Raw genomic sequence first — 10,924 nt, 5'->3', positions numbered from 1 at the left:
CCCTTCCCCTCACCCCTCCCCCCGCCTCAAACACACACCACGCCCCCCTCCAGCAAGGCGTACCGCCTGGGCAAATTCCTGCAGGATGTGAACGGCCTGCGGCGCAGCGGGCTGTGGCGCGCGAGCAGCGGGCGCGACTACATCCTCGGGCTCCTGGAGGTCACCACGTTTGCGGGCGAGGGGGTGTATTACTTCCTGGATCAGTTCATGTGGTGGGCGCCGTCTCGTACTCCGTGCGGCCTGCATGGCGGTCCCTAGCCTTTCAAGGCCGCCAGGCGTGCTCCAGCCGACCAGCATGCACACCCCTAGGAAAGGACAAGAAGTTATACCTTAGCCATGCCCCTTGGCACCCCTCAGCACACCTGTCATGCGGGGCAGCCGGCCCGCCGCAGGCCCCAGGACTGCCCCGCACTCCCGCCGCTTCCCCCTCCCGGCAACACGACCGCGACCTGGCTTTGCGGATGACCTCCAGATCTGTCAACCCTCGCGGCAGGCTGATGAAGGCGGGCGTGATCTCCAGATCTATGGAGAAGCGGCTGTCCAAGGTCTCCGCCTACGCAGAGGCGGCCGGCTACGCGGCCAACATCGCCGTCAATTTGCACCGCATCAGGGTTATGCAGCTGCAGGAGCTGCTGCTGCGGGCGCGATTGCTCAAAGCGGCAAAGGTGCGCCGCGCCGCGCCTGCTGCGCGGCGTGCACAGCAGGGCGGTGCCTCGTTCTGAGGAGCATGGGGGGCCGGGGGAGCCGCAGCACGTGCAGCTGGGACGCAACAGTGGTTAAGGCTGAGTGTACGGGCACCGGAGTGCGGACGACCGTGCCAGCACCTGCCAGCCTCTGCCAAATTGATCCCCGTCTTGGCCCGGATCCAATGTCCCTGGGAATCTGAGCGCCTGTTACACTCTCGCCGTCCCGCCCACCGCCTCGCAGGACGGCGAGGCAGATCCCGAGATCGTCAAGCAGATCTCAGACCTGCGGACTGCACGCGTGCTGAGGGCGGCCTTCGTAGTCCAGGACATGGCGGACGGACTGCTGGCGCTCGCTGACATCACCGATCACAGGTGTGCGTGGGCACGCTGCTGATGCTCTTGCTTGCAAGCACGCACACGTTAAACCCCCTGAGGAACACACACAGCACGCTGAGATAGACATATACAGCGACACCCCCCTTATCTTGCTCTCACAGGTACCAGCAAGTGAGCCACCCGGTGGTGCTGGCCCTGGCCGGGCTGGTCTCGGCAGCCGTGAGCACATACAAGAATTGGGGCAGCTGAGGAGCCCCGCAAGCGCGAGAGCGGACGAAGGTTGTGAAGAGGGCTGCGGTGCCTCAAGGGTGCCAGCACCATTCACACGAGGGATCAGAGGCGCAAGTCTTGGGCCGGGGGTCGGTGGGTGGGCAAACGCCGGAGGGTCCCACCAATGGCAGCTGGTCAAAGGGGCGCGCACGCTGCGCGCTCCTCGCGGGCCGGCGCATGCGTGAGGCCGGCTAGCTAGTTGCACGGATGTGAGCGCTGGCTTTCGCTGCTGGGTTGCCGGCAGGTGCTCCACGTTCCCCCTGTGGTCGTGCTACACATCGCCCAGACGACGCGGTGTGCGACATTGTCCTGCATGTGTGCTGCTGCAGCCCCCGCTCAACCTGTACATGTGCTTAGTAAGCTGCTGCAGCTCAGTTTTGTTGCTGCAACGCCCTTGTAAATACAGGGTTTGTTTGTGTTGATCCAAGTCAATAAACTGGATGCTTTACTTGGTTTCAGGCATGCCGGGGCCGCCGGTGGGCAAGCACTCGGCATTCGATAATGTGTGTCACCCATGTGAACAATCCGAGTGGCTTAGTCGTGGTCCAGATTAACGAGCAACACTAGAGCAGCCATAGCGCCAACCACAAATGCGCCAGCTGGCCGCTGCACAAAAGCAGCCAGAACAGGCCCCTGCCCGTTTGGCATGTCATATGGTCAGTGGGAGCCCTCCTCTTTCTTGAGCCCCAGCGCTGACGAGATTGTCTCCCTGCACGTGGTTGTGGGTGCGCGCATACAACCCATCAACGCCAGTTAGGAATGTTGGGCGCGGGAGTGAAGTCATGGCCTTGCCAACAGGCCGCGCCGGGGTGCTTGGCTGTCAGTTGCCTGCCGGAGATGCAGGCGTGCAGCAGGGACGCCGTGCCTCCAGGCACTGCCGGCCGCAGCCAGTTGCGACACGGCGTGGCACCATACGGACGCACCATGTCACGCTGTGGCCGTGCCTCCGCCTCCACACGCCCTGCAGGCCCCGCCCCCGCCTGCCAGTCCCGCCTGCATCCTCCGTTGCTGCACTGCTGCCTTTCCGGCGCTTGCTTGCTTCCCTGCCCCGGCGCCCACGCCGCGACCGAGCCACAATTCTGTGCTGGGAGGTGCCCCGAGGCGTGTCCCGCCCCGAGGCTTGTCCCGTGCGCGCCCTGCATGCCCGACACAATCCCACACGGCGCTCACCAGGGCTGGGTCGCGTAGATGGCCACTGCGCCCACGACGCCCCCCCACGCGGCATACCCGAGCACCTGCTGCCGAGTCGGCCACATGGCCCTCGGGTAAGCCTGAGCGCATGCAGTCGCGCGAGGATGTTGTGTGCTGGTTGGCGATGGCGGCGCTTGCACGACAGTATAATGATGTGGGGCCCTTTGCCACTGTGGACACAGCTGAGGGTTTCCAAACGGCAGAGAAGAGCGCAGCTGGGAATCAACCTCCTGGCTCATGGCCTGATCTTGCTAGGCCAGCCGCAGCGACGCGTTGCCTGTTAGAGCGCAAGCGTGCGCGCGATGCTGCTCGTGCTGTTGCTGCTGCTGCCGCTGCTGCTGCCACGCCAACCCTGCTGCGCAACAGCACCCCCCATAAGTGTGTGCTGACCTTGGTTATCGATGAAAGCAGCCCCATGGCGATGAGACGCCTCTGCTCAAGCCGACACTCGTTGAGGCAGATCTCCAAGCCCTCCTCGCTCCGCTAACCTCCGGTGCTCGCTACACAACTCCTGACAAGATTCAGCTGTGTGATTTCCTGTGACCTATGAAACAATCTGCACTCCCTGAGCTCGTCTATGCACTGAGAGGAGAACCCGAGATGCGCCGCTTCCACACTCCTCGGAACTTATCATACAGCAAAGGCCCGTTTGACATACCACCAAGGCTATCCCAGAACCTGGCCGCAGCTTCTCCAGCGACTTCCGGGCCCGCAGGTTGGACAATGCGGAACCGCCGTCTGCAACTGCCGCTGTCGCCGTCCGCGTGGGTCGCAGACCGGCAGTCGGAATTGCAAGGTAGTGGCCCACTTGAGACAACCAGCTTACAGGAGTATCGCACCGCTTGTGTAGGCTTTGCTTGCTGCTCTAAATTAATCCGCCTGGCAACGCTGATCACGACTCCTCCAAGGGAGGCGCCGTCTGGCAGGTGCTCGAGTCCGGGTCACAATCAGGATACACCTGCAAGGCATTAGCAGCAGGGCAAGAGCAATCAATGAAACACCCATTTCCAGACCCGGCGAGCGGCCCGGCCAGGCTGCTCAGCTGAGAATAACGTGCGTTTGGACCGGCTGGGAAGCTCGCGCCGATGCTCGTGTTCGAGGCGCTCACCTGCAGCAGGTCGCTCCACCCGATGTCGTTCATGCAGACGCAGCGGAAGCTTGCCGCGCCGCCGTCCATCCCGTCGAACAGCTTTCGCGGGTACATGCCTGTTTCACACCACACCTTGCCTCCTAGGGGTGTGGGCGCGTTCGAGTTGCAGCTGGTTGCATGCAAGTGCGTGTGTCCATGCATACATTGTGTGCAGGAGTATGTGTAACGTGCGCGTATGACACACAAGCATGTCCCAGAAAATTCCGTGTGTAAGGGGGTTGGGCATGCATGCGCACCACAGCAAACCTGTTTGCATGTGCGAGCACGGTTTCGCTAGTAGATACTGCAACTACGTGCGACGTGCTCTCATCCACCATGGTCCCCCACCACCCAACCCAGCACCCACCCTCGGCAGTAGTGTACTTCATGCCGCATGACGTGTACTTCGCCACCTCCTTTGCCTTCTCTTCCTTGAGCCGCGCCCCCTCGGCCGCGCGCGCCTCCACCTGCCGGAGCGTATCTGTGGGCTCGCCGGCCGCTGTGTAGTACAGCCCCTCCGCTCGCCCCTTGTGGGGGTAGGTCTGGGCGCAAAGGTCGAAGAGGGCAGGGCGGCGGGGATTGGGCCGGGGCCCGCGAATGACAAACAGTGGTGTGGTGTGCACAGGCCGTGGTCGTGTGCGGGCAGGGCCACGAGCGGCGGCCCCCAGTCGCAATGAAAACCTCCCAGAAAAGGCAACCGCTTGTTGTTTGCAGCTGGCCTCGTGTGCTGGTGCAAAGGGTTGACTACAGCGCAGCGCCCAGTGCAGATCGGATTCTAAGTTTCTAGAGCTCACCCTGAAGTAGAAGTCCCTCCAGCCCACAATCCCATGGACATCCTCCGGGCTCAGATCCAGCACCTCCGCACGGGGCGGCCCCTCAAATTCGCCTAGACAAAAGGAGGGGTTAAGGGTGCACGAGCTGTGACAAAGCGCCGCGGCCCTCTCCAGCAAAACAAGCCGCAAGGCGAAACAGGTGCATGCACCACAGTTGCAGCGGCGCATCAACCGCACCCTGCCGGCCACCGCGGTGCCTACCCGTTACAAACGCGCGGCTGCCGTCGGTGCCAACGAAGTGGTGGTATCCGCTCCCCTTGCCGTAGAACTCGGGCTTGGAGCTTACGTCGAAAACGTCGCCCAGGATGGAAAGATATACCGGCCGCCCGTCGGAGCCGTCCGCCTGGGCAAGCTGCGCCTTGGAAAGCACGCTTGGCGCCTTGGGTGCCCCAGAGGGGATAGGGGTGGGGGTGTTCAGGGCAGGGGAGCGGGCGGGCACGTCAGATGGCGAAATGAGGACTCGAGCGGGGGTTTGGCAGGTGCTTGTGAGAAGGATGCGTCGCGCTGGCTTGCATGGTCACGGACGGCTGCCTGCGGTGCATCATTCAAGCAGCCCCAGCGGGGGTTTCAGCCCGTGTGCCGAGAGCCGAAAGCCAACCAAGTCGTGTGCTCGCAGGCGCGCTGCCGCCACAGGCCTGCAAATCCAGTCAGCCAAAGCTGTTCAACAGGCACCGACCAGGTCACTCTGCTTCGAATCTCTTGACGCACCTGGGCTTTCCGGCTGTCAGATTGCTGCAACCGCTGCTGCTGCTCCTGCTGCTGATTGGCCGCTTCGACCGCCGCCCCTCGCGTCTTGACCAGTGTCACCACCCGCACGCCCAGCCTCAGCGCCAGCAGCGCCACACCCAGCACCGCGAGGAGCGGCAGGCCGCGGATGCCCCCGCGCCGCGGTGGGGCGAGCGGCACAGCGCGCGGCACGGCGCCACGCTGGGGCCCACCTGCTGCCGGGGCAGGGGCACGTGAAGAGTTGATGACGTGGCTAAGAGTCAATTGGGGTGCTTGGACAGCTTGCACACCCGCGGTGCATGCTGCACTCGGCGCCTGGGCGCCGGCTCTGCCTCTTGAAGGTGCGCTGCACACCGTGCTGGTATCACTCGACTCACCCAGGGGCTCAGGTGGCCTGCGCTGCCGTGATTCCTGCATAACGGTGTATCAGATAGGATATTGCAGCTTGTCAAGCAATCAGGGGTTTCAGAGCAGTTCGCGATCTAGTGTGACCGCACGATCTGAGCTGCAACAGAAATTCGAGGCTGAAAAGAAATTCAAGGAGTTGACAGTGATGCAGGTTCGTTTCGGGCTGCCTGAAGTCGCGCGACATGCTGTTTTGTGCGGTGATTTTGCCTGCCGACGCTGACATGTGCGCCTCGCCCCGCTGCCCCCACTGCGCTCCCAACCCAACGCCGGCAGCGCGACCAGGAGCCCATCACGGTGGCGATGCGCCGCGCCACGCGGCGCCACCACCACATCGCCAACGCGTTGATCCTCGCCAAGCTGGCCGTGGCGCTCACAGACAGGCAGCTGTACGCCAAGGCGCGCACCCCGACCCTGCACCGCTCCCCGGAACCCGTGGCAGCGGGGCCCCTTACAAGGCGTACCATGCGTCCCGCGCCCGCCGCAAGCACAGGGACGTGCGTTCCCCAGCGGTGCGCTCCAATGCCCCGGCATCCTCGGCAAACACACCCTGGTGCCGCAGCCCAAACCCCCAGGCGACACCCCCGCCCCTGCCTCAAACCCCCAGGCCCTGGGCCAGTTCCTGCCCGTGTACACGGAGCTGGAGGCGTCCCTCAAACGCCACAGCAAATCCCCGACCCTGGCCGGCGTCGCCGCACTCGCGCTTTCCTGGAGCTCGCGCGTCGAGGCGATGCAGAGAGACCTGGAGGTGGGCAGCAGATGGCCCGTTACCGCCGCCGCTGCCGCCGCCGCCGCCGCCGCCGCCGCTGCTGCTGCTGTTGAGAATTTGGGTGACTGCCAATGACTGCCCCGCTTTTGACGGGCCGTGGCCGCCTGCCCCCCTCGACGTGCCGCGCCGCGCCGCACACCATTCCTCCCTCTGCAATCCCCTCGTCAGTTCTGGCTCGGCCCAGACTGGGCGGCCGCGCTGCCGCCCTCAGTGAGCGCAGAGGCGTATGCGGCACACCTGCGCGCCCTGGGGGAGCAGGACCCGTCCCTCCTGCTGCCTTACGCCTGGTCGCTGCACGTGCCCGTGCTGCTCGGCTTCATGGGGCGCCGCGTCGCCGGCGGGCTGGGCCTAGAGGCGGCCGCCGACCAGGGGCTGGCGTTCTTTAATGTGAGGGGGTGCGGATTACGCGCGGCCAAGCGTGCAATAAGGAGCGCGGGCTGAACGCAGCGCAGGACAAGCGAAGAGGGAGTCCCCTGGACCGCCTCTTCATCGAGATGGGCATATCACCAAAGCCGTGGGTAGCGGCAGCACTCTGCTTGCCTTGCCCACGCAGCCGCCCGGCGTCCCCCTGCGCCCACACACCCTGCCCCTCATCATCCTATCAAGATGCAGGTCCCTGACAAGGCCGCGCGCCTGGAGCAGCTGCGGGCTGCAGTCAACGAGGCCGGCAGCAAGCTCTCGCCAGACGCGCAGCGCGCGTGTGTGGAGCAAGCGGTCGAGCAGTTCCACAGGAACAACGCAGTTGTGTCAGAGTTCGAGCTCCCCTTGTCGCGCACGCTGGCCGCCCTTGGCCGCGCCGCAGCGTCGCTGCGCGCGCCGCTGCTTGCGCTGCTGCTGGCGGCCGTGGCGGCGTGGGTTGCGCTGCGGTGGCAGCCGAGGGCGGGGTCTGCCGCGGCTGCTTGACAAGAAGTGTCTGCACTACGCCGTTGGATTTGATCGATGCATCGTGTATGCGCCCGCAGGCATCCCCCAGGCTGACGTTATCGCGCGCATGCAACGCGCAGAGGCTGTGGCGCTTTGGGCTCCGCTGGCTGTTCGTGCATACGCCTTGTGTTGATCGGGCGGGCAACGGCCATGAGCGTGCATGGGGCCGCACGCCTGCCTGCAGACAGGTGGCGCTTGCATATGGCACCCCTGCCGATGCCAATACGCACATTTGCACGTTCGGCCTGCCCCTGTACCCAATAATGGGTGTTTTATTGTCGCCAGTCACTTCGTGCACCAGCAGAGGTCATTGGCGAATTTGTTTGCAGGGTCGTTGCAAGATAGGTGTTGCAGAGGAGCGGTGCGATAGGGGGTGGCTGGATTGCTGCCTGCACACTGCATGTCCACGCGATTACGCTCTGGACATGTCCTGTTTCTACCTACCTGGAAGTATATAAGTCACCAATCTTTGGTCGCCTGGGACAGGCGTCAAGGACGCCTTCACCGCTTTTTGGCCACGACTGCAAATGCACAGCTGCCTTGTGCCTTCAAGTACCACACACGGACAATTCTTCCAGGTAGCACATTGATACAGTACTACGCCTGGATAGGTATTTCTGAAGCTTTTGTAATTGAGGCTAGTTGAGCAGCGAGCAGTTATAGTGTGAGCGGGTGGTGAGAGAATGTTATCATGGAAGCTGTGACAGCAGCAGCGGTTTCAACCTCTTCTGGTGCGAAGTCTCCAACCCATCAAGAGATTAAAAAACTGGAGGTTTTTGAGAATCTTGACAGCAAAACATACGATGTCGTGCTACCGGCTGGCACGCGCATATGCTCCGAGCTATGATGCGGAGGTAATCAGGCCTGCAATGCTCGTCGACACGGTCGGATGTCCTGTTTCTGGTTCCGCTCCAAACTGTGATTGTCTAACTCAACCTTATTGCATGTATCAACCGACACTATTGTTGAAGAGGCCCTTCCTCGCTGTAGCGCCCCCAACCCCTGGCGACCATTCTGCGGACTGAACCGAGCATACGAGAGCATTTGAGACATTATTAGCTGGCTATAAGCCTAAGTAAGCTTGAAGCGGTGAAAAATAGCTCTTGGCCGGGGCAGACCGCATGGCCACGACACAATCTGGGTCGACAATGCGCGTTCAGGTGGGTGCCTATGCATACTTGACACCAGATGAAATGCGCATAACACTGCGTAAGAGCTCACATCGGTACACAAGTGGAGTTCCAGCCGAGGCATGGCTCCCCTCAGCATTGCTTGTTAAGGGTGCAGCAGCACGCAGCCCCGTGCAGCCATCCCTGGCCCGGCCAAGACAACATGCTCAACGAGTGCACGCCTCCCTTCCCAAACCCTGCAGCAGCGCGCAGCGCAGGCCGCCCCGGCGGCGGTGCGCCAGCGGGCGCGGACGCCTGCCCCGCCCACCCTGACCCCTGCGCCGGCCCCTGCGACGGCCCCGACGGCCCCTCGTGTGGCGCTGCCGCGGCCGGGACTCCGTGATGCGTTCCCCACTGTGGAGGAGCTAGTCGGCCACACGCCCATCGTGCGCCTGCAGCACCTGCCAGGGAACACCACAAACATCGTCCTCGCGAAGCTGGAGGGCCACAACCCGGCCGGCTCGGCCAAAGACCGGCCGGCGCTGCACATGCTGAAGGAGGCGGAGAGGCGCGGCCAGATCAGACGCGGCGACACAATCATAGAGGCCACCAGCGGCAACACGGGCATCGCGCTGGCGATGGCGGCGGCGATCAGGGGTGAGCGGCGGCGGCGGGGGCAAGGAGGCGGGGAGAAACTTGGGGTGTACCAAGTTGGCGGGGCCGCCATTCGTTGGCGGCTGCTGCTGTGCGGCAGCAGCAGCATATGCAGGCGCAGGCTCCTGTGACGCAAGCTTTGACATCAAGCCACAACCTGACCTGATTATGGGTGGTGATGCGGTATGCAATGGCTGCTATTCATTAGCTCGGAGGCCTGGTTCAGATGGACAAGCAAATGCTGCCTGGGGTGGCCACCCACCTGCACGATGGTGCCTGGCCGTGTCCCTCTCCCCTCTGCGCTGACAATCAGCCTCAAATCTCAACACACTGCAGGCTACAAGCTGAAGCTCATCCTGCCCTCAAGCTCAAGCGCGGAGCGCATTGTGAGCGCAATCACAACGTTGCCTCCCTGGACCGGCCTTGCTTCATCATCTACTGCAATTGCGGCCCAAACTTGCAACCGACAGGCACTTTCCCACCATCAGTCGCCCACCTGCGGCTCAACCTGCATCTGGACTAGCACTTAAGACGGCGCGCACAACCACAAAACCCATAAAAAAAACCCTGCCTTCTCCCCTCCTAAACACACCCCCAAACCCCAGGCCACCATGACGGCCTATGGGGCCGAGGTGATCCTGGCGCCCAGCATGGAGGCGTCCAGGGACATGCTGGTGCAGATGGAGCGTGAGGGGCTGGGCCACTGCCTGGATCAATACAACAACGAGGACAACACCGCCTCACACTACATCGGCACGGGTGAGGCGCCGCGGCGGCGTCGTAATGGGATGCCACCGACCTGGTGTCGCAGGATTTCAGGGCCGGTTGCTCGTATGTGGGGGCGGAAAACTGACATGCGCACAAGAGCCAAGAATTGCTGCGCAGGATAGAGCCAAGAATTGCTGCGCTGTCAAGCCAGGCATGGCTGTTTGTTTCCAGAAGCGGCACGCCTCTCTGTGCTGGGGTGTTCGAGCGCATACCCCCTCACACACAAGCAGACACACGCATTTACACAAATTCACAAGCACGCAATCGCACTGTCCTCAACACATCTACGTTCAAACCGCCGCAAATTACCTGGTGTCCGCTTCAGGCCCTGAGATCTGGGCGCAGACCGGCGGCCGCGTGACGCACGTGGTCAGCAGTATGGGCACGTTTGGAACGATCATGGGGACTGGCAGGTACCTGAAAGAGAGAAACCCGGCAGTACAGGTGGTGGGCCTGCAGCCGTCTGAGCACGTCTCGATCCCAGGCATCCGCCGCTGGAGGTGCGCCGCGCGCACGCCGCCCGCCGCGTATCCTCGGACATGTGTCCGCCAACAAGCGACGCCAATCCCACGCGCTGCTGCGGCGAGCCCCGGCAGCGACACGAGGGCTGCGCACCAACACATGGCCTCTGTCTGTCGACCCCTCATGACATGACGCAAGCGCCGGCTGCTGCCCCGGCACCCGCCCCGCAGCCCCGGCTACGTGCCCAGCCTGTACAAGCCCGAGGGCATCGACCGCGTCCTCGACCTCACCGCCCGCGAGGCCGAGGAGACCGCCCGCTGCCTCGCGCGCGTCGAGGGCATCTTCGCCGGCATCTCCGGCGCCGGCGCGGTCAGCGCCGCGCTGCGGCTCAGCGCCGAGGTGGACGATGCCGTGATCGTCGCCGTGGTGTGCGACAGGGGAGACCGGTACCTCTCGACGGGCGTGTTCAACGCCGCCGCCGGCGCGGAGGACCCCGCGCCGTGCCACGCGGCCGAGTTCCACTCGGCGCTGGCGCGGCTGCTGCACGGCCACGCGGGGCCGCACTACGTGCTGTTCACCGCCGGCGCCGGCTGCGAGGGTGGCGAGGGGGAGGCGGCGGCCGCGGCCGCGCTCAAGGGGGTGCGGGGCGTGGTGGAGGCGGG

At 63.7% G+C, this 10,924-nt stretch overlaps 4 protein-coding genes across 4 annotated transcripts in view; 3 read left to right on the top strand and 1 right to left on the bottom strand.

Moving 5' to 3' along the window:
* Positions 1-461: 461 nt before the first annotated feature.
* Positions 462-1,271, top strand: MNEG_2316 (hypothetical protein; the record flags this gene model as incomplete). Its single annotated transcript, XM_014049212.1, has 3 exons — positions 462-665; positions 928-1,058; positions 1,184-1,271. 3 exons carry the CDS (start codon positions 462-464, stop codon positions 1,269-1,271), a joined length of 423 nt encoding a protein of 140 aa, XP_013904666.1.
* A 2,104-nt stretch (positions 1,272-3,375) lies between these two features.
* On the bottom strand, positions 3,376-5,588 carry MNEG_2315 (hypothetical protein; the record flags this gene model as incomplete). Its single annotated transcript, XM_014049211.1, has 7 exons — positions 3,376-3,441; positions 3,592-3,713; positions 3,980-4,154; positions 4,407-4,498; positions 4,647-4,824; positions 5,154-5,383; positions 5,549-5,588. 7 exons carry the CDS (start codon positions 5,586-5,588, stop codon positions 3,376-3,378), a joined length of 903 nt encoding a protein of 300 aa, XP_013904665.1.
* A 1,363-nt stretch (positions 5,589-6,951) lies between these two features.
* Positions 6,952-7,248, top strand: MNEG_2314 (hypothetical protein; the record flags this gene model as incomplete). Its single annotated transcript, XM_014049210.1, has 1 exon — positions 6,952-7,248. The coding sequence occupies one exon, from the start codon at positions 6,952-6,954 to the stop codon at positions 7,246-7,248; it is 297 nt and encodes a 98-aa protein (XP_013904664.1).
* Positions 7,249-8,417: 1,169 nt separating this feature from the next.
* The window catches only part of MNEG_2313 (cysteine synthase B), a gene marked incomplete at both ends in the record, with an annotated part of 3,555 nt that continues 1,048 nt past the window's right edge, over positions 8,418-10,924 (top strand). Inside the window, 6 exons of the mRNA XM_014049209.1 lie at positions 8,418-8,429; positions 8,642-9,035; positions 9,369-9,418; positions 9,638-9,791; positions 10,126-10,300; positions 10,493-10,901. Of these exons, the coding sequence (XP_013904663.1) occupies positions 8,418-8,429; positions 8,642-9,035; positions 9,369-9,418; positions 9,638-9,791; positions 10,126-10,300; positions 10,493-10,901 (1,194 nt within the window). The remainder of the gene's footprint in view (positions 8,430-8,641; positions 9,036-9,368; positions 9,419-9,637; positions 9,792-10,125; positions 10,301-10,492; positions 10,902-10,924) is intronic.

Source organism: Monoraphidium neglectum (assembly GCF_000611645.1).
Source record: "Monoraphidium neglectum strain SAG 48.87 unplaced genomic scaffold scaffold00258, whole genome shotgun sequence".
NCBI classification, from domain to species: domain Eukaryota; kingdom Viridiplantae; phylum Chlorophyta; class Chlorophyceae; order Sphaeropleales; family Selenastraceae; genus Monoraphidium; species Monoraphidium neglectum.
This window is presented reverse-complemented; position numbering and strand designations above follow the sequence as displayed.